The 22560-nt window shown below is 34.6% G+C and overlaps 1 protein-coding gene and 1 long non-coding RNA gene across 2 annotated transcripts in view; both read left to right on the top strand.

Annotated features, from left to right (window-relative positions):
* The window catches only part of slc16a2 (solute carrier family 16 member 2), a 43421-nt gene extending 26863 nt beyond the window's left edge, over positions 1-16558 (top strand). Inside the window, exons 4-7 of the mRNA XM_051859785.1 lie at positions 5354-5497; positions 6639-6867; positions 9703-9942; positions 10878-16558. Of these exons, the coding sequence (XP_051715745.1) occupies positions 5354-5497; positions 6639-6867; positions 9703-9923 (594 nt within the window). The 3' untranslated portion in view covers positions 9924-9942; positions 10878-16558. The remainder of the gene's footprint in view (positions 1-5353; positions 5498-6638; positions 6868-9702; positions 9943-10877) is intronic.
* Positions 16559-19274: 2716 nt separating this feature from the next.
* The window catches only part of LOC127494092 (uncharacterized), an 11754-nt gene continuing 8468 nt past the window's right edge, over positions 19275-22560 (top strand). The window contains exons 1-2 of the long non-coding RNA XR_007924804.1: positions 19275-19403; positions 20899-21045. This is a non-coding gene — a long non-coding RNA (uncharacterized LOC127494092). The remainder of the gene's footprint in view (positions 19404-20898; positions 21046-22560) is intronic.

Here is a 22560-nt window from a genome sequence, read left to right as displayed (position 1 = left end):
TATGCTTAAAACAAGAAAAAACATCTGCCAATGGGGTCAGAAAAATAAACTCTATTTAAAGGGAAAACAAGTTTTATTTTTCTGACCCCACTGGCAGATATTTGTTCTTGTTTTAAGCATAAAGTCACTTAATTTTGATACATTTTTCAGAAAACACGACTATATCTCATGTAATCTTGCTTCTCAGTCTCTGTACTAATATAGATATTTTAATGAAAAACAAGATGGAAAAATGTGAGGAGTATTTCAGAGTGCTATTTTAAAAGAACTGCATGTTACTCAGGTTAAATTTAATTATAAATTACCTTCACAGATCCAACATTCACTGCATTGAAAATTGAAATCAAATGACTTCAGTGATTCAGTAACAAAAAATGATGAATATTTAATCTCATAAATGTGGCCCGGCAGGTGGAAAAGCAGTTCTCACTCTCACCAGGGAGTTTTTCGTGCCAGATTTTGAGAATAATTAATATCTCACTTTCCACACATTTGGCACAAAGCGCTGGTGTGATCTAAGCCGAGTTCCAGCAGTAAATCATAATGACGGATCATAAACACTCCAGGCCTATACTGCATATTCCACAGATTTAAATGATGGAACTTTCAATGTTTCTAAGAATAAAACAAGAAGCGATGGATGATGTCATGCTTATTAAATTACTACAGTCAAATAAAGAAGATCTTCTCGAGCCGTATAACAGCTTTATCTATTAAATGTAGCTGTCTTTGTGCAAAACTCCCATGCTGACCCAAATTCTTCTTCATAGCATTTAATTAGATTTGAGGTCATGATTTGAAATCATACTGACCTCAGGATACTCATTCTGCATTATGTCTTGATTTATTTCTCTTGGCATGTCTGTACTTTCTTTCACCCTAATAACTTAACAGGACATGGGTAGAACACAAAAGGCAGAATGTTCTCACCGCTCTTCTCCTTAGAATGAAAGTGAGCTTAAAGAGTGTGATGGATTGTAGGGCGATAGAAGATTGATTAAATACACAGGAGCTGCTAAACCATTTAGGGCTTTATAGGTCCATAGCAATCATTTGTAATCGATACAGAACATAATAGGTAGCCAGTGTAGAGATGATAAAATTGAAATGATAAAATGTGACCTGGTCAGAAATCTAGCACATGCATTTTGGACTAGTTGTAGCTTGAGTATGCAGCTAGTAATGCATTACAGTAATCTAGTCTAGAGGTCATGAATGCATGAACTAACTTTTCTGCATCAGAAACAGATAACGTTCCGACGCTTAGCAATGTTTCTGAGGTGGAAGAAGGCTGTTTTTGTAACATATGAAATATGATTTTCAAAAGACAAGTTGTTGTCTAATATAACACCCAGGTCTTTACCTGTAGAGGAACAGTACATCCTTCTAAATTGTAAGAGATTCTGTGTGCACGTTTTTGGTCCATCTGGTTGGTTATCTGAATTTAATTATCCAATATTTTATATCTTTAACACACTCTGTCAACTTGAATAATTTAGATATTTCATCTGGAGGTGACAAAATATATAACTGAGTATCATCAGCATAACAGTGGAAACTAATTCTATGTTTTCTAATAATAATATTACCAAGAGACAGCATGTATATTGAAAATAGCAGAGGGCCTAAAACAGACCCTTGTGGCACTCCATAATTTACTGACGTTAATTCCCCGTTTAAATACACAAAATGGTAATGATCTATTAATGCCTGTTCCTGAATACTAGTGTAAGTTGCTGTCTAATATAACAACCAAGTCTTTAACTGTAGAGGATGAAGTAACAATACATACAGTACACTAGATGCAAATTGTATTCTAAGAAATTGTGTGTGCACGTTTTTGGTCCAATAAATATTACCTCAGTCTTATCTGAATTTAATCATCCAATATTTTATATCTTTAACATACTCTGTCCACTTGAATAATTTAGATATTTCATCTGGACGTATCATCAGCATAACAGTGGAAACTAATTCTGTGTTTTCTAACAATAATATTACCGATAGACAGCATGTATATTGAAAATAGCAGAGGGCCTAAAACAGACCCTTGGGGCACTCCATAATTTACTAAGGTTAAGTGGGATAATACTCAATTTAAATAAACAAAATGGTAATGGTCAGATAGGTATGATTTAAACCGCCTTAATGACTGTCCATGAATACTAGTGTAATTTTGTAATCGATCTAAGAGTATGTCATGATCTGTAGTGTCGATAGCAGCACAAAGATCAAATAAAACTAGTATTGAGATGCAGCCTTGGTCAGAAGCTAGAAATCATTTGTAATTTAAGGGGTGAAGTTTCTGTGCTAAGTAATTAATTGAAATTGTCATCTGAAACAAAATAAAATATAAATATTAGATGAAAAACTTACACTTAAAAAACTTTAAATAAAAATAAAATAATTTTAAATTCTAAAATTACTAAAACTGAAATAAAAAGAAATTAAAGCTAAATAGAAAAAAACTAAATTACAATACTTACTAAAACAAAATTACTAAAATGTAAAGTAAAATAAAAACTGAAAATATAAAATTCAACATATTAATAAATACTATAATAGTATATAAATAATACTAAAATAATGCTGCTAGAACAAATGTGTGAACATTCTGCATCACTTATTCATTTGTGTTTGTGCCACATTGGTTTAAAATGACTTAAGGATGACTAAATGATGTTTTTGAGTGAACTAACTTTTCAGCTTTAGCACATAATTTATATATAAAACTTGCAGAAGCTCTACTTCTTTTCTAGTTAGCATATTTACAATGCCAAATCCTTATTAGTGCAGTCAATAAATCATAAGTGAAAAAAAATTCCGGCAGTTATTGTTCGTTGGCATGCTAATGCAGCTTAGATAATATGAAAAAAGTCCATTTTAATTTTTGAACTGAATGTGAAACATGACATTTGCTGTTTTGCAGAGGCTGTTGTTTACAAGATGACGACCATTTTATAAAGACAAAACGAACAAAACGCCTCCGATTTACAGTGAGTCGAGCCGATGTGCATTTAACATTCAGAAAACAGAGGAGGCTATAGGAGCGGCGCGCTCGGCCCATGCATAAATAATGTTTTAGGGTTCTGCGAGCTGAAATATTTACTGCACTCTGCATGACAGAAAGCCTATGTGATGAGTCCACACATGTTGATGATGAATTATTAACTCGGCGTGTGTCATCTCAGGTCAGACTCTAGGGATTTCTGTCCTTGTTTCACCTTTCTTCTCACTCATTCTCTGTTGTCATAGTGATGGACATACTTTTACTTGGATACCCGACATACATGGCCATAATGCTGCTCGCTCTCTCTTGTTTTTGAAGGAGAGACGGTCTTTTCAAAGTAAAATTAAGCTAGAATTAGTTTCCAGCTGCTGGACTGAGTGCATAAATAGAGTTGGGTCACAGTTAGTGGTAAACAGGGCATAAAATGTGATGATATAAGAGGATGTCTCGCTGTTTGCTGAAAGAAAAGCACAATGACACAAAAGGATCCATCATACGTGCTTATCTTTCACAGTAATTCAAGACCTTTAATTGTTCAGAGTGTGGTTAATGGAGATGTGCTCAAATTAACAGTGTTGGGCAGTAGCAAACTTACAGTCAGTAGGCATTTATAATCTTACAAAATACTTTTATTTCAAATAAATGCTGTTCGTTTGAACTTTCTATTCATCAAAGAATCCTGAAAAAATTTTATTAATAATCATAAATGTATCTTGAGCAGCAAATCAGCATATTAGAATGATTTCTGAAGGATCATGTGACACTGAAGACTGGAGTATTAAGTATTAAGTATTCCATTTTATTATCTCCCTCAGGAGAAATTTGTCTTAGGCAATCAATCAAGAGAGCAGATCAAACATACAACAATCAACTTAAAAAAAAAAAAAAAGATGAAAAAAAATCATAATTTTCAGTAATTATGCTGAAAATTCAGCTTTGATCACAGGAATAAATTACATTTTAAAATATATTCACATAGAAAATAGCTATTTTAAATGCTAATAATATTTCACATTTTTTACTGTATTTTTGATCAATTAAATGGAGCCTCAGTGAGCAGAAGAGACTTCTTTCAAAAGCTTTAAAAATCTTACCCTTTGAACAGTAGTGAAATATAATGCAGACTTTAGGTAGATGTTATATAAGGAAAGTGGAAGTGTGTGTGTGTTTATGTGAGCATTTGTTGCAATTGTGTTGTGTTGATATATGTCAAAATGTCGGTATGTGTTTGAAGCAAGTGTTTATTTGGTTAGGTGTGAGTTAGCCAACATGTGTGTGTTTCGAATGTGTTTCTGAGCTCTTGTGTATAAAGTTGATGAGAGAGACCTTTCCCCCGTCGCCTGAGTCTCACTCTTCCACCTACAGTCGTGTTTTTTCAGGCTTCGGACCAGAAGTAAACACTTTGTCCCGGCTTTTGTTGTACGTGTGTGTGTATGCGTTTGACTCTTGGCGCTCGGTGGTGAAATAGGAAAGCCCTTCCTTCACATTAAACCTAAATGTGAAATCTCATGGCTTTTGATGTGCCCCCAAGGTTTTCTCATTCAAGCCGTTTTCAAAAGACGTCCAATCCTCAGGCCTGTGATCTCTAGGGTCAGGAAATGCTTCTAAAGGATTTTTTATTTTTAACCCCATGACCTCCCTCTTCCCTTCTTGAAACAAGGGCGTCTATGAGCGGAAATATTCAACTTATAGCTGCCTTTCCTGTGTTCCCACCACAGAACGGCATTAATGCCGTCATTCATTAGGCTGAAGAAAAAGAGCTTTGATGAAGACAAGGGGTTGACGATGGCCGTACAAAGCCAACTGTTCAGTCCAGTGTTGGCTATTAAGTCAAGGGAGTCACACTTAACTAGCACTTCTATGTCAACAAGTGTCTAATGTTTATGTGTTTGTACAAGATACTACTAAGTCTAGCTAGAAAATGACAATTTGTCAAGTTTACCTTTGCGGAGTGTCTATTTACACTAAGTGCAAATAGCGTCCCTTGTTGGCAAATGCTATTTACACTAACTCTGCCCACCAATGTCTGGTTGGGCCACTCAAGTTTTAAAAAATTTTTTAAAATGTAATTTATTTCTGTGATCAAAGCTGAATTTTCAACATCATTACTCCAGAAATCATTCTAATATGCTGATTTGCTGCTGAAGAAACATTTCTGATTGTTATCGATGTTGAGAACAGTTGAGCTGCTTCATATTTTTATTTTGCAAATTAGATAAAGGCAGACAGACAGACAGACAGACAGACAGATAGATAGATAGATAGATAGATAGATAGATAGATAGATAAATAATTTTGCATGTGTTATTTTGTTCATCTGATGTTTTTCCTGTTTTGTGACAGATGAACTTTGTGAAGGAGCGGTATACAGACACTCAGACGGAATGGGTGCTGCTCGTGTGCATCGGAGCGTCGTCTGGGGTCGGTCGACTGCTGTTCGGGAAGATCGGAGACCTCATTCCTGGAGTAAAGAAAATCTACCTGCAGGTACAGAAGCCCAACGGGAACTGTTTATGTTTGTGATTAATAATTTCATGATCGGAGGAATTCTGCAACATTCATGTGACGCCGCCATAGCATTATAATGATTAATCATTTCCCCTTATTGGGATGATTTTGTAGGGGGCTGAATCTGCACAGAAAATAATAAACAAATTACAAATAAATGCAATAGAACAAAGATACAAATGAAATAAACAGTGCTTTATGTTTTTCAGCTAAGTGTTCAGGTATATAAATTGAATAATCAAATGTAAAATAACACTGTATAAATTAAATATAAATAATCTTTGTTAAATCTACAAAAGTGGTTTTCTCTTTGTATTTTGTTGTTTTATTAAGATCGATGACAGACAGCAGCATGTTTATTAGGCTGCTGTCACTTTAAGACCAAATGCACGGATTGAATATGATACACATCCATTTTCTTTCTCAATTGTTTACGTTCACGTAAGCCACAAGTGACTGTGTTTATGAGGATACTCACTGAGACAGGCATTTTGACATAATTTTGCGTGTATGTGTCCGTTCAAGCACAAACAGACACGGAAGAGAACGGGATTCGGCTCTGTGTGTGTGCATAGAAAACAGTGTGTGAGTTCAGAATTGAGTTCTCTTTCTGCGCTCCAATGGTTTAAAATCGCTGGACAGGCCCTAAAACACGTGCAAATGATAAACTTTTGTTCTATGATCGTTAAACTTTGCAATTAGGGGTTTCGAACCGCGAAACCCCTATACTTGACGATCCCTATACTTGACATCGCACATCCTGCGATGTGACTATCGTGAATAAGCACATTGCGATATTGATGTAAATATGATATATCGTCCAGTCCTAGAGTAGACTGTCAATTGAGGGACAGAAAACTCTCAGAGTTCATTTAAAATATCTTCATTTGTGTTCCGAAGATGAAAGAAAGTCTTGCGGGTTTGGAACGACATGAGGGTGAGTAATTTAAATTTTTGGGTGAACTAACCCTTTAAATTCTGACCCTGGTACCAGAACCATTTAGTTTGGTTGTAAGTAATGGAATGCCTTCATTGTCGTAAGTCTGAGATATCAAACTTTGGATGGAGCGCAGCATTAGTCCACGTCCTTAGATGACCCTGTGTGTTTATGTGTGTGTAGGTGGCTTCGTTCATATTACTGGGTCTGATGTCCATGATGATACCTCTGTGCGCCGTGTTCGAGGCTCTGGTGGTGGTTTTCGTATTGATGGGTTTTTGTGACGGCTGTTTCATCACTATCATGGCCCCTATCGCCTTCGAGTTGGTCGGGCCAATGCAGGCGTCGCAAGCCATCGGCTACCTCCTCGGCCTCATGGCCATACCAATGACAGCGGGACCACCAATCGCAGGTGAGAATCCATAATTGATAACCAAATTACTTGATCATTTAGAGGTCCCTTGAATACTTTGCATATATATAATGTAATAGTAATATATAATAGTAATGTTTTCAAACTTTTGACCAGTGTGTGTATATATACAGTCAAACCAAAATTTATTCAGACACCTTGAACATTTCATTCATTAATACAGTTTATTCACTATAGTTTAGAAAAATGGTAATAAAATATGACAAGATCTCAGAGTGTGTCAGAAAAAATTAATCTTATGTCAGATAATACATGGTCAGGTCAAAGTGTCTGAATAGTTTTTGGATCCAAATTTTTATCAGTTTTACTGGTAGTCCACTGTATGAAGAATTTTTGGGTATAATATGTCACAGTTTACTTTAATTTGCTATCCTCACTTACATAAATGAACTATAGTGTCCTGCACACTGAATAATTTTTGGTTTGACTGTGTGTATATATATACATATATATATATACTAGTCAAAAGTTTGGAAACATTACTATTTTTAATGTTTTAATGTTTTTGAAAGAAGTCTCTTCTGCTCATCAAGGCTGCATTTATTTGCTCAAAAATACAGAAAAAAAACAGTAATATTGTGAAATATTATTACAATTTAAAATAATGGTTTTCTATTTTAATATACTATAAAATATAATTTATTTCTGTGATGCAAATTTGAATTTTCAGCATTACTCCAGTTTTCAGTGTCACATGATCCTTCAGAAATAATTCTAATATTATGATTCATTATCAATGTTGGAAACAGTTGTGTTGCTTAATATTTTTTAGAAATCTTTTGTAACAATATACACTACCTTTCAAAAGTTTTATGTCAGTAATTTTCTTGTCTTTCTTTTTTTTTGAAAGAAATTAATACTTTTATTCAGCACAGATGTGTTAAATTGATTAAAAAAAAGTGATAGTAAAGACTTATATTGTTAGAAAAGATTTCTATTTTGAATAAATGCTGTTCTATTTATTTATCAATACATTCTGGAAAAGGTATTACAGGTTATAAAAAACATATTAAGCAAAAAATGTTTCCAACATTGATAAATCATCATATTAGAATGATTTCTGAAGGATCATGTGACACTGAAGACTGGAGTAATGATGAAAATTCAGCTTTGATCACAGGAATAAATTACAATTTAAAGTATATTAAAATAGAAAACTATTATTTTAAATTGTAAAAATATTTCACAATATTAATGTTTTTTTTTTTTTCGATTTTTTAATCAAATAAATGAGCAAAAGAGACTTTCAAAAATATAAAAAATAGTAATGTATATATATACACACACACACACACTGTTTTTTTGTTGTTGTTGTTCAATGGTCTGACGTATTTGCTGCTAGTGAATTCCTCTCTTCCTCCATGGAGCGTAACCTCCATCTATAGACACAATGAAATCTTTACATAAAACTTGTATCCAAATGTAGAAAGTGTGATTAATCAGCCATGCTGATCTTGGCTGCGTTGCCCAGATAAGACTCGCACACATACAACAGACTAAGTGTTTTTCCAGTTTACGGGTCTGGTGGACAGGAACGAGATTTATTTTGAATGGGTAAATTCCAAGGTCTCCCTGTGCGCACATTTAGTTTGGACTGTTGACATAAATGCTCTTGTTCAGCGACGGTCTCCATATGTTTCCAGTTCTGCAGCCTCAGTCACCAAATCCAAGCTTTCATTTTGAAGAATTAGACCCACCAGAACACCTACTCATACTCCAATAAATGGACCTTATTGCAGGTCTCAAGGTTCATTTGTAAAATACTGATGTTACCTGTTTGAACTCCGGGTCGGTTTCAGGAATGCTGAGTCTTCATCCCAGAACTTGAAGCATCATTTATAGGATCTCTTTTCAAAGCGTTGGCTTCTCGGCAGGGGCATTACAACTAGGTTTGGATTGGCTGTCACATACTGTTATTTCACATACTTGTAACCGTGATCTGACTTCTAAATGTTTATTTAAGTTTCAAGTGATCTTATATCTTTTCTATTGGAGACTGGGGAGCATCTTACCAAAGTCTAAACAGCTTGTGTAGTTGTTTTGCTAAAGATTCGTTCCAGACTGCAAGCCTCATTGAAATTCCTCCTGGAGAAGGATGTTGAAACCAGAGCATTTGAAGATGAATGTTGCGGTCATAGCAGGGAATCTCAATTGAATTTATCGGATTAGTTCCGTTCAAAGCAAAGTCTTTTTATTTAAAGTCGACATGAAATCAAAATTGACCCCATTTATTTTCATCCATGTCAGTGTATGTTATTCTAAAGGAAATTTTTAATTTTTTGAAAATCTTCTTTTGATTTTTCATTTTCACACACAAAAAAACAATTGACTAGTATGTGGTATGACAAGAAATATATAAAATATAAATCATGTAACCGAAAAAAAGAAGAAAAACAAGTTCACAGTACACACACACCTACCTCTGGATTTATGTGTAAATATATATATATACATATAAAATATTAAAAAATAAATGTAAAATATATATATAGTGTGTAAATATATATGTATATTGTAAAAAAAAATATATATATTTATTTATTTACATACACATATACAGAGGTGGAGCAAATACATATATATATATATTTGCTTGACCTCTGGAAGAACTTAATAAACACAGTTATTTAAAGCTTGCAACAATAATAGTAAGTAGCCTAACAACATTTTCTTTTCAAATACATTCTCATTAGGTTATTTAAGATGCTCTTCAGTCTGAACTAGACCTTCAACGTCTGCATTTTTCCTCAGTGAACACTCTGTTCTGTTTCATCTCTCATATGTTCTTTTTCTACATCCCATCTTCTTTCTCAGGCCTTCTTCGTGACTATTTTGGAAACTACAATGCGGCGTTTTATCTGGCTGGTGTTCCTCCAATAGTGGGGGGTATCGTGATGTTTTTTGTGCCTCTGGTGCACCAGCGCATGCAACGACGGCAGAAAGAGGCCAACGACCCCAGCATGGACAAGATGCTGAAGAACTGCTCTAACGGAGACATGCTGCCAGGATACACCGACATGGAGACACACATATGAAGCCCACAGACACACAAAGGTAGTAGCTACACTGTAAAACATTAAGGGAATTTGAACAGTAAAGACTGTAAATTGGTTAAGGATAAGTTTCCTTACATTCTATACGATGAAAAACTGTAATAAATGTAACGGGACACTTTACAATAACTTTTGGAAGTGAAAAAGAACACATCAAATTATAATTTACAGTGGAAGAAACGTGAATTGCCAGCTGTTATTTTAGTTTTTTTAATTAGCTATTATTTTTATATTTTTAATTTTTATATGTTAATTTTAGTTTAATTTTTAGTAATTTTGTTATGTGCTTTTGTCATTTTATTCGTTTTTTTTTTTTTTAAATATTGCTATTTAGGTTTATTTATTTATTTGTTTGTTTTTTCTGTCAATAATTTTAGTGCTTCAACTGAAACTTTATTGCCAAGGCAACATTTATAATTTTCATTTAGTTTTAAGTTTTTCAAATAATATTTATGTTTTTTTTATTTTTTTATTTCAGCTGTATTTATGATCAAACAGCAACATTACACATTAACTAAAATTAAAAAAGTGAAATCATAATCAAGGACCCCTTTAAATGTTGCTGCTGTTTTTTTTTTTTTTTTACCATATATTTTACACTATAAAAAAAAAACTAATTTTGCATAATAACATTTCTTCATTTTTAAATTGTTCAAAAATTCTACAACTCCTGTTTGAAAAGCTGATTTTCAATGCGACCCACTATATACAAAATAAATAAATAAATAAATAAATAAATAAATTGCAAAATGCACTTTTTTTATGCATGCTTAGAAATGTGTGTGGCTTGTGATTTTCTCTTGCCAAAAAGTTAATTTTGGGCCCAGACTGTGGACAGCTATAGATGAAGGGTTGCTCAAGCTTAATATTTGATGTGTGACATGAAAAACTGCCACCCCAACTGTGTGTGTGACGTCTGTTGCTCCTGTCTTTCAGGGATTGATCTCACCAGCACTGCTTGTGGTGTGTGTCAGAGATGGTGTATTTCCTCTTTGCTTGGCTCTAATCAAACTCGAGGTCTCAAGGCTTTTCCCCCTTGCTCTTCTTCTGTGCTGGAGAGAAGATGTGATCATCCGTCAAGAGCCCAATCTCTCCTCCAGTGGCCCGCGCTGCCGTTTCCACCAGCTCCCGAGTGACTGAACGACTTCCGCATGCAGATTTGTGCCGAGATCACCTGCTCGTGTTTCTCACGGGAAGCTGAGCAGAGACTGAACGGAGAGCTCAGGTAGTGCGGGAGCCATCCTTAAATTAGGACCTTTAAAAAGGAAACAAAACCTTCATTAATTTGACGTGTTTTACAGAGAAAAAGAGCTTAATAGATCTTTATTTCCATTTTTTTTTTCTAGATTATGCAAATCAGATTTGTATGCTTTAGATGTTTTCATAATACGATTTTTAAAAAATCCTCCACAGCGTAAGACTTGATTTCAGAAACTTTTATGAGAAAAATCCGTCTTTCTTCGTGCACTTTCTGCTATCGACAGTGATAACCTCAACCGTGATTTTTTAGCATAACGTACCGCAGCTGTTAGTGTATCGCTTTTGAATTATGTAGAAATGCACATTAAACGAGGAATCATTTTTATGATTTTTTTTTTTTTTAAAAAACCTAATCTTCTGTCCTTAATAATATCTGCTAGATTTATTTCAGTGATCAGCTATGCACTAAGGAGTTCACAAACTGTGCCATGACCTTTGAGCCAGAATCAATATTCATAAGATGGGTGAATCTCATGAAAAAATTGCAAAAGGAAATAATTTAAAATTATATTTTGCATAAAGACTTCTTTTTTTTGCTTTGTGACAATTTTCATGACAATTAAGCACATTTTCCATCAAATTCATATGGGAAAACAATCTTATTTTCATAATCACAATACAGTAATCTGTAGTCTAAGTCAAATCTGGATACATAAATCAGTATAAAATTAAATCAAATAAAACAAATACCAGACTATAAAAAAAGATATTTTAAAGTTGTAACTTAAACTAAGATTTAGGGATGCACCGATATGAAAATTTTGGCCAATACCGATAACCGATAATTCTTTATGTCTGAAAGCCGATAACCGATATATTGACCGATAAATCGAAATCCAAATTTTTATGTAATTTTTGAGAGTCTGATTACAAAGACATGAAAAAAATACATGTCCCAAAAAGCCATAATGGTGGACAGTTTCGCATCTGAAGTGTCTCAGCTGAAGGAAATAATCCATTATTTATCAGCTTTAATATATCGGCCAAATTTTCTTATGGGGCCGATAACGATAACATTAAAAATGAACATATATCAGCTGATACCGATATGGTGGCCGATATATTGTGCATCCCTACTAAGATTATTGGAGTGTGTTCTTACTGGAGAAAATACTTTTTTATTCTTTCTACTTAAAAAAAATCATGTTTAATTCAATGTGTTACTTGTCGTTTCTTTGTGAGTGAAAATTGTTTCAAAGTAAATACACCAATTTCTTTATTCAGTGCACCATTTATGCAAAATATAATTTCTCATTTTTAGGGTCAAATATGACCTAGACATATTTTAACAGTTTTTTGTCAGATCCACTCAAGGACAGAATCACTACATTTGCTAGAAATGTTTTTAAAATCTAAATATATGTGTCTTTTTTTCCACATTTGACTCCCATTTATTGTATTTTTTTAAGAATTTATATTTTGGTTATATGTGTTGTGTCTCGTTTGTTACATTGGAAAAAAATCTGGCATTTGAGCTGAATGGACTTTGAGATTCTTATGAAGACAATCAAAGCATGATCTGAACTGAATGACAACACTATAAAAATGTCACATCTGTGATTCTGTTTAAGAATGGAAAGAACAGATTGCTCTAAGCAAAACAACACAGTAGTGTTATACAGAGTGGGCCATGTTTATGAGTATTAATGAATTATTATGTCAAGAACATGTCATTTGAAGCTGTTTTTTCTTTTGATTGTGTCTTTTAGTCGATAACATTCACATGTCTGATGTGTTTGGTGAGAGCAGTCATTAGCTTTTCCTCAATCTCTGTTCCAAAAACTAGTGAGATGAAACAATTCATCTAAGAGAAATAGACTGTTTTACTCTACATTCGTGTGTGCATGCTTATTAGAGTATCGCTGGCCGGGTAAACTACATTTTCCGCGAGTTTGACACATGCCCAGTACATTGCTTTTCTATAATCTACAAGACATCAGAGGGCAGCACTGAGTCGTGTCATATAAGCTGTTTTTCCACCAACAATTTGTCCCAGGAACTTTTTCCCCCCAGACCTGTTGCTGTCTGCGTTTCCTTCGCGGTCTAAAGTACCGTGAAGTTTAGTCCGGTGACGTAGGACTGCGCACGACTTTCCAGTTCCCGCTGGATTTCGTCCTCCGCATATAAGCTTAATAAAGCCTGAACCGCATCGGCCCATCGGTAGTAATTTTTAAACTCCATTCTTGATTCGAATAGCAAACAACTCTTAATGCACGCACCACAACAGACTTAAAATGAAATAAAATGCTGCATGGATTCAACCAATCAAAATGCTGCGTGAACTCAACCAATCAGCGCCCAAGTCCCACCCCTGAAAGTTCCTGAACTTTGAAAAAGTACTACCTCGTGAGCAGGGACTTTCTGAGGGGGAAATTTTTACCCGGAACTTCATTTAGACCCTGATTCCTGCCGTTAAAACACACCGAGTACCACCCCAAAAGTCTTTAGTTCCTGGGGAAAGTTCCTGCGGTGGAAACGTGGCTTTACAGGACATTTGCTCGGAAGGATTGAAGAAGAAAAGTAGCGGAGTTTTAGAATAAGAGCCAAAACAAAAATGGAGGATGATATGCTGCTTTGTTTACTGTTCTTGGAACAGCACGTTGTTTTGTATCTCTTGTTCAACTACTGCACAATACATCACAACTGCGTATTGCCACCTAGTGGACTCTTCTGTCTCGACATTCACCTTGCACATACGCTGTTGCACTCGGACACAAAAATCCTGATGGCTGACATCAAACTATAAAAATCAATTGTGAATTGAGTGCTGTTTGCCTATATAGAGCATTTCACATCAGTCTTTCATGAAGTGGTTATGTAGGCAACAAGGCAGTTCACTAGTATTTGGAACAGAGCTGTAGTTTCTCTCTTTTGCACGTATGCTGTACTTTCCTCCGTCTATTTGTCAACAATTTCCCAGAAGCCCTTTAACCGCCGGTTTCATGGAGATCTGTCTGTATGAGCTAATTAAGCTTGTTTCTGGTACATTTTCCTCAGAACTCATTAGATGCCCTGTTTAAAAACAAGATATGGTCACGATCTTAACCAAACTGCCTCAATCCTGCAGGTTTAACCAGGAGCAACTAGACCACAAGACACCTCTTCAGATTATAGTACTGTGTGATCATGTTATGTGGTGACTTAAGATGAACTGATTGATTGATTGATGTCTTTATTGGAAAAAGAAGAAATCGTGCATACCTCAGAAGTCTGTTTTATGGTTTCATGCTGATATATGTCGGACCCTGGCGCATTTAGTTTGCGTTGTTTTGCCTCCTGCAGTGGTTTGTTTGTGCAGATTCATGGATCTGAAAGCCATGATTCCTGTGTCTCTCTACCTGATCAGCATGTGATTATCCGTGCTCATGATAGCAGGCCCTGGAAATGAATCCTCATCCAAACGGTAATCCTTCCTTAGAGTTTTGATCGTGCCATTCTTTACTGATGGGTGTGTTTTTATATGCGTGAGAGATGGAGACAAAGAACGAGAGAGACAGACAGACACATTCGGAAACTCAGGGAGTGCAGAAGATTTTCATTTTTCATCATCACCTGCGTATTATTGCATGCTGGATTCATAAATCTCTGTTATGTAACATTTTATTGGTAATGGAATTTGGAGCCTGAATATTTGGGTGAATCTCATGAAACAACACATCTAGGTCATATTTAAAAATCCAATAAATATTTAAATATAATGATAAAACAAAAAATATATATAATTGACAGTACAATTTATCTAAAATAAAAGTTTGTGTGTGTATATGTGTGTATGAATGTATATATATATATATATATATATATATATATATATATATATATATACACACACACACATGTATATTTACAAACTTTTATTTTGTAATTAATCGATTTGACAGCACTAGCTTTTTAAAAGTTTGTAAATAAATATGTGTGTATGAATGTGTGTGTGAGTGTGTATATATATATATGTGTGTGTGTGTGTGTGTGTGTGTATATACACATTCATACACATATATATTTACAAACTTTTATGTTAGATTAAATTAATCAATTTGACAGAACTATTTTTTTTTTATTTATATTAGTGCAGGAAAATGCTTCATTTATGAAAATGAAAATAATGTCAATGCAAAAATCTTGATGGTCCTAAAATAAGCGTACTTTAAACTAATTATAATTGCGTGGCATTCATGCTCACGTTAATTTCAGATGCTCTTGTTGCCATAGATACAGACTCATGCCGCTTATGTCTTCCATTAATGCTTTTGTCCGGTTTTAGCTAAACATGTATGTAGGGAATGTGGTTTGTTTGTCTGTCTCTCTCTTGTCTTTTATTCTGGTTTTGCTTTAGTTTATTTTAACCTTCTAGACATTTAAAGCTTAAGGCTTTTATTTTTATTTTTATTTAATGTTCACTTTCTATGATCCATTAAATTACTTTTTTTTTTTTTTTTGCATCAAATAATTTTTCATCCTGTTTCTCTCATTGATCTCACTTGAGTAAAATTTTCCTCTTTTGCGTATGACCATTAAAAACAACTTTTTCTTACCTCACAAAACTGCCTTTTCGTCCCGTCCACGGTTTTATTTCAAGGCCAGATTATATTATACTTTTATTTATCTGTTTGTTTTCCTGCATATTGCAAAAGGAATCTAATCTAGGGGACACAATAAACTTTATTTTTCTGTAAATGTTAAACTGATGCACAAACATAGTAAAGGTCTCTTTAGCTTTGGGATCAATACTTTTGACCGCTTTCTGCCCTTTCTGATGTGCCTGTACACAAAATCCTCTGATGTGGCTAAACTGCATTTCCACCAGGCTTCTCAATTATATCGTTTACAGTTGTCAACACAACAAAAACTGTACTTGCATTTTAAGTACATTTCTCATATATGCATACACACAGATAAACCAGAGTTGACCTCTAGGGGTCGGGGAGGGGTCAAACACTGTGACCTCTTGTATATATTGTGTCTGGAGAGTGTCTGTCCCACCCGGTGCTTACGTGTACTATAGCGACACATGTTGTAAAGCCTGATACAGGCGATAGGGCTTCAATTAACAGCCATTTCTCATTCTAAACTACTATAACAGGTCAGTAAAGTGCAGAACGCCAGCTGAATTAAAGCCTCTTGCATTGTTTTTCTCTTTCCTACTCAACTGTTCTCACTTTACACAACTATAGCACTTGTTTTCTGAACGTCAATCTTCATCATCATCATCATGAAAAATTAGGGATTTTAAAGGATTATTGAGGCTGAGCTGCTAGAAATGTAATTTTGTGTTTATGTGAAAAATATTTTTTGCTCCTGTAATGTAATTTTTTTTTTTTTTCTATTCAACCAACAATAAACATATTACACACCAATTGTTTGTGTTTTAACAGTATTTGCTTTCGACTGATGATTGTATAATAATTTAAACTGCATTTTGCTAGAAACCAGGCCCCTCACTGCAAACAGAGAAAAGGCCTCTGTTTATGTCCTAAAGTCAAGAGGAATAATGACTTTTCATTAAACGTCAGTTTATTCTGTAAAGTCATTTGTGTTCTGAGAGCTGTTGAGTAAACTAACCTATACATCAGAGCTGTTTAAAGTGGATTGAAGGACATGTGTGTGTGCAATGTTAAGCTTAGCGAAAAAATGGAAACCTTTCATGAACTTACAGGAAATATTTGAGATGTGGGTTAAGCCTATTGTGCAAGATCACAAACAATGAAGCATTATTCATATGTTGTATTCTTGAATAGATCTTTACTACTCTTTTTATTCTAGTTCGTAAGCAACTGGTTACGTAATATTGCAGATGTTCTACTTCCAATGTAAAAAAATGTTTTTTGGTTGTCTTTTTAGAGGGGAGTTTTGTTTTCAAAATGTCCTGAAATCAGCAGTTGAAATTGTTTCAAATATTACTAGCCTATGTTGTTTAGGTAGCAACATTCTTCAGAGAATGATATTTACTATTGTCCCTGTGCGTCATTCTCTCTTTTATGAAAGCTTTTTTCTGCCACGGAATAAAAATGTAATTGCAACCTCTTGCCACACAATTTTGCAATTTTGCAACTCAGTTCTGACCTTTTTCCTAAGAATTTTGAGATATAACTTGCAGTTGCAGGTTATGAAGTACAAATTGCAAGATATAAACTCACAAATAAGAGAAAAAGCGCAATAACCACAAATTTTTTTTTATTTTTTTTTTTTATTTTGTGGAAGAAACAAGCTAACATTATTATCTCTCAGTTCTTCTTCTTCTTCCTGTTCTTGCTCTACTCTTAAAATTCTCACATCCTGTTAAGAAAAAATAAGCTCTTCCAAGTTTCCAAGTATGTCCATTTATATCTTATCATGTAACACTTACTGTGCTTGTCATTTACTGACTTGATTATCTCACTCAGAGAAGCTGTCAATCTCAGCTGTCAATCATGACGTCTCACCCCTTATTTTATAGCACTAAAACCAAACTTACTTAAAGAACGAACACTTGAACTAACACCAGCGTGATAAAAACTGCCTAAAATGACAGATCTTTGGAAAAAATGTTTAAAGTGTAATTTGATTGTTTAGTTTGTCTCGCGTCCTGTTATATTTCGTGGAGAGGGCAGTGTTTATGACCTACTGCTTCCAGCCTCATAAATGATTGTATGTAATATATAATTAATTGGTATGAACAAAAATGGCAGATGGGCTGAATGAAAATGCAAATTTACTCTCTGAAAATAGTATGCGCTTTATGGAAAAGAAGGTACACATATGAAGGTAAGATGAAAAGAAAATGCTTTACTGAAGACAGTCGGTTCCCTTCAGGTATGTAATAGTATAAACCCTCCTCAAATAAAAAATCCTCGGATTTGCCCAAATCATGTAAATGGCCTATTTCAGTTCATGTCAGAATGGCGAATTTTGTGTAACGGCTAAATCAACTGGTAAATTAAAGGGTTAGTTCACCCAAAAATGAAAATAATGTCATTTATTACTCACCCTCATGTCGTTCTACACCCGTAAGACCTTCGTTAATCTTCGGAACACAAATAAAGATATTGTTGATGAAATCCGATGGCTCAGTGAGGCCTCTATTGAGAGCAAAGCCATTGAAACTCTCAAGATCCATAAAGGTACTAAAAACATATTTGAAACAGTTCATGTGAGTTCAGTGGTTCTATCTTAATATTATAAAGAGACAAGAATACTTTTTGTGCGCCAAAAAATAAATAAATAACGACTTTTCAATATCTATATGGGCCGAGTTCAAAACACTGCTTCAGCGCTTTACGAATCGAATCAGTGAATTGGAGCGCCAAAGTCACGTGATTTCAGCAGTTTAGCCGTTTGATAGGAGATCCGAATCACTGATTCGAAACAAAAGATTCATAAAGCTCAGAAGCTTCATGAAGCAGTGTTTTGAAATTGGCCCATATAGATATTGTTGAAAATTCATTATTTTGTTTTTTTGGCGCACAAAAAGTATTCTTATCGCTTTATAATATTAAGATGAAGTCACATGAACTGTTTTAAATATGTTTTTAGTACCTTTATGGATCTTGAAAGGTGCATTAACATTGCTGGCAATGCAGGCCTCACTAAGCCATCGGATTAATTAACAATATCTTAATTTGTGTTCTGAAGATGAACGAAGGTCTTACGGGTGTGGAACGACATGAGGGTGAGTAATAAATGACATTATTTTCATTTTTGGGTGAACTAACCTTTTAACAGTCAAAAACATTATTTAATATGACTAAGGACATTTTCTATCTTTCTTTTTTTCTTTTTTCTTTTTGCAGCATATGCTAATCATATGAATATTATTGATCTGTTTTTGATGATTCAGGGATAGATATTGCAGAAATATAGCTGTGACTTGTCAGATTGTGACGGCCTAGCTCCCATCTGACCTATTTTTGCAGAACATGGGGTGACCTAGAATAATTCATCTTAAAATTAATCTTAATGATTTTAAAATGAAATTATGTAAAGCCCTGGTAAAACGTTTACAGGTTTGTGTCTTCAGTAGCTGTGCTTGATGAGGGCCTGCCCTGAGGGGTGGAAGTGTAATGACACCACTGAACCAACAGGTGGAGCTCACTGTCTGTCCAGTTCAAAATCATTGACCAGCTGGCCCGAGTGAGCTCTCTTTTTGACCCTGGTCATTTTTAAGTGGTTAGTATCTTATACGACATCGAAGCGGACTTTTAAATAAAAGTTTTGTCTTGAACGGTAAGCAACCTGAACCTCACAGAAACACGATTTTGGTCCAGTTTCAAATTCAATTCTTCTTCCTTTGAATTAAGTTGTAATTATTGATATACCAGATTGACGCAACCAATGGAATCTCCTGCTTGCATATAGAAGGAGTTTATGAGTGTTGCGTGCTGACCGAGTGAAATGATGTAATGAATTCATTCCAAGCAAATATAGTCAGTATTATGATGTATACATGAGTAGATTTCCACATGAAGTTCAAACTGCATTAGGCTTTAGAATGATATTCACTATTACGTCCCTGTGCGTCATTCTCTCTTTTATGAAAGTTTTTTTTCCACCACGGAATAAAAATGTAATTGCGACCACTTGCCACACAACTCAGTTCTGACCTTTTTCCTAAGAATTTTGAGATGTAACTTGCAATTGCAGGTTATGAAGTCCAAATTGCGAGAATGAGAGAAAAAGCGCAATAACCGCTATTTTTATTTTTATTCGTAGCAGAAAGCTAATATTATCATCTCTCAGTTCTTCTTCTTCTTCTTCTTGTTCTACACTTGAAATTCTCACATCCTGTTAAGACAAAATAAGATCTTTCAAGTTTCCAAGTATGTCCATTTATATTTTATCATGTGACAGTAACTGTGTTTGTCATTTACTGACTTGACCATGTTATCTGGGGATAATCTCTCATTTGAAAATAAGAATAATACCTTTTCTAAACTTAATGCAAATAGTTAGAAAGGTCTAACGTTGATTATCTCTGTATTATCTGTGTGATTTTTTGGAGATTTGCACAGAAAATTGAGTCTGTTTACATGTGATGCTGGCTGCCTTTGAATTTGTCCAGAAGAAGTTATAATGGACGGCATCATGCTGCTGATCATTAAAAACATATTTATGGACAATCAAATAGAGCTTCTTTTTCTGAACTTCTTCTGTGTTTCTTCCTAGCAATTCCAGAGAAACACAAAATTGCTGTCTAAATCCATCACAGAAGCGCCTGGGAGCGAGTTACACACTAAAGATTTTTTATGCTGGATATTGTTTCCAGATGAATTTCTCATAAATAATAAGCAATTCCAACCTGATCCCGTGGACATATATGGTCATGAGGATGTTGTCTTTTTTATACAGACATAGCAGGACTTTACGTACTGCAGACAGGACGGAGAAGAGCATCATCTTTAACTTATTACTTGTAAAACAGGTAACAGAGATGAGAGGATTGCAGCTGGAAAGGCAACAAGATGGAAATATGTCAAGAGATGATGTAAGACATCAAATCACCATCTGCCTTTTCAAGTGTGTTACTCAGAGTGACTGTGCCCCGGGATTCGACTGTCTTAGTCACTGAAATAGCACCAAAAAGAAAAAGGAAAAACTCACTTTTATGTGCCTGTGTTTGAGTGGGTCGGGGGGAAAAAGTAGTAAAAGCGTTATTTAATCCATTACTGAGGTCAGTTTTGCTCACAGTCAAATAATTGAGTCATGTTTTCTTCCATTCCAGTGGTGCTGGTGAGACATGAAGAATGACATGCTGAATCGTGCTGTTAAAATGAGCTCCACATGTGCTGCCCTGTGGGATCAATGTGCTTTTGCTTCTGTGCTGAAGAGTAAACCAGACATGCTCAGATCAGCAGTGAAAAGGTCTAAGGTAGGCTTAATATAGATTTTAGTGAATTTTGTAAAAATAATGTAAAGTGAATTTTGTTTGAATGAAACACCATGCAATAAGTAAAGAAAATACATCTTGTAGTGCTCAATATAAGATAATAAGATAATAAGTAATAATATTTTATTATTATTATATAAGAGAAACACACCCAAATATCTAGAAGAACCCTACTAGACTTTCTACAAATGTTTGAGTTATTATAGTGAATAAAACACCACGCAGTAACAAAAAAACAAAAGACATCTTGTAGTGCTTAACATAATAATGTATGATATATTAATTATTTTGAGAATTAATCGCATTATAGTCTATAATATATTAATTACGTTGAGATTCAATCACATAATACTTGTAGCTACCATATGTTCACAGTCAAAGTTTATACTATTGATATTTTGTTTCATTTGTGTAATTTTATTTTTCTCCAACAGCTCATACACCTATAGGATTTTATATATTTTCTCCAACAACTTATAAGCATATACAAAACAAATGCATAATTACAAAAGGGGTTTAAATAATAAATCAGTTCCATAGTGAATTCCAAGTGATCAAGGGCTTTCATTTAAACCTTATGCACAAGTTCCGCCAGTAGTGGGCACTCATGCAACGTAAGCAATGACGCATGTCCGAGTCCACGAGACGGAGTGAAGTTAGTGAGTGAAGGGCATAAAAATTTGGACTGCGTTCCACTCCACTTTTAGACACACGCTCGCGAACTTCCCTAAGCACTTCCCCTCGGGGGAATCCCTGCCGCCAAGTGGACAAGGGAAGTTTATATGGACACTGGACAGACCCTCAAAATCAAAATCGAGGGAGCGAGTCTACTTCATATGTACACTTCAGGCAGCTCCGTATACAACAATGCAACACGAATGTGATGTCACTGCATATCGTGTTTAATTTACCCCACCACAAACAACTCTATGATATATTAATTACTTTTTTTAAATATCTAAAACAACCCAAACACACCTATATATCAGAGATGTTCACGAGTCTTTTATCTGGAGTCCGAGTCAAGTCTGAAGTCTTTATCACTGGAGTCTGAGTCAAGTCTGGAGTCTTTTGTCATGAGTCGAGTCTCGAGTCATTAAAAAAAAAAAAAAAAAAATCTCATACTCAAATCCTATTTTTTTATCCTAGTTGTATTATATAGACAAAATAATATGATCTTTCTATCATCTATTTTGTTTGAAATTAAGGTCCTATGATGTAAGGGATAATGTAAATCCAGCTTGTTACTTTATAATCCATTACAACGTACAAAACAATCGTCCTGGCAACACGAGTAGTCATTTTAAATACAGTCGCTAAGTGGACGCAAGATGGTGCCAGTGAGTCACGGTTTGTTATACAGCAGTTTGTTATACAGCTTCGTTATTGACGACAGTCATTATCAGAAAATATCAAACCTCGGAATGTTTAAGAATTTCAGTAGAAAACTCTACACATGCTGATTGCGATACGTTAAAATATGAGCTTTAAGTAATA

This window comes from Ctenopharyngodon idella, chromosome 14 (genome assembly GCF_019924925.1).
Source record: "Ctenopharyngodon idella isolate HZGC_01 chromosome 14, HZGC01, whole genome shotgun sequence".
In the NCBI taxonomy this organism is placed as follows: Eukaryota; Metazoa; Chordata; class Actinopteri; order Cypriniformes; family Xenocyprididae; genus Ctenopharyngodon; species Ctenopharyngodon idella.
This window is presented reverse-complemented; position numbering and strand designations above follow the sequence as displayed.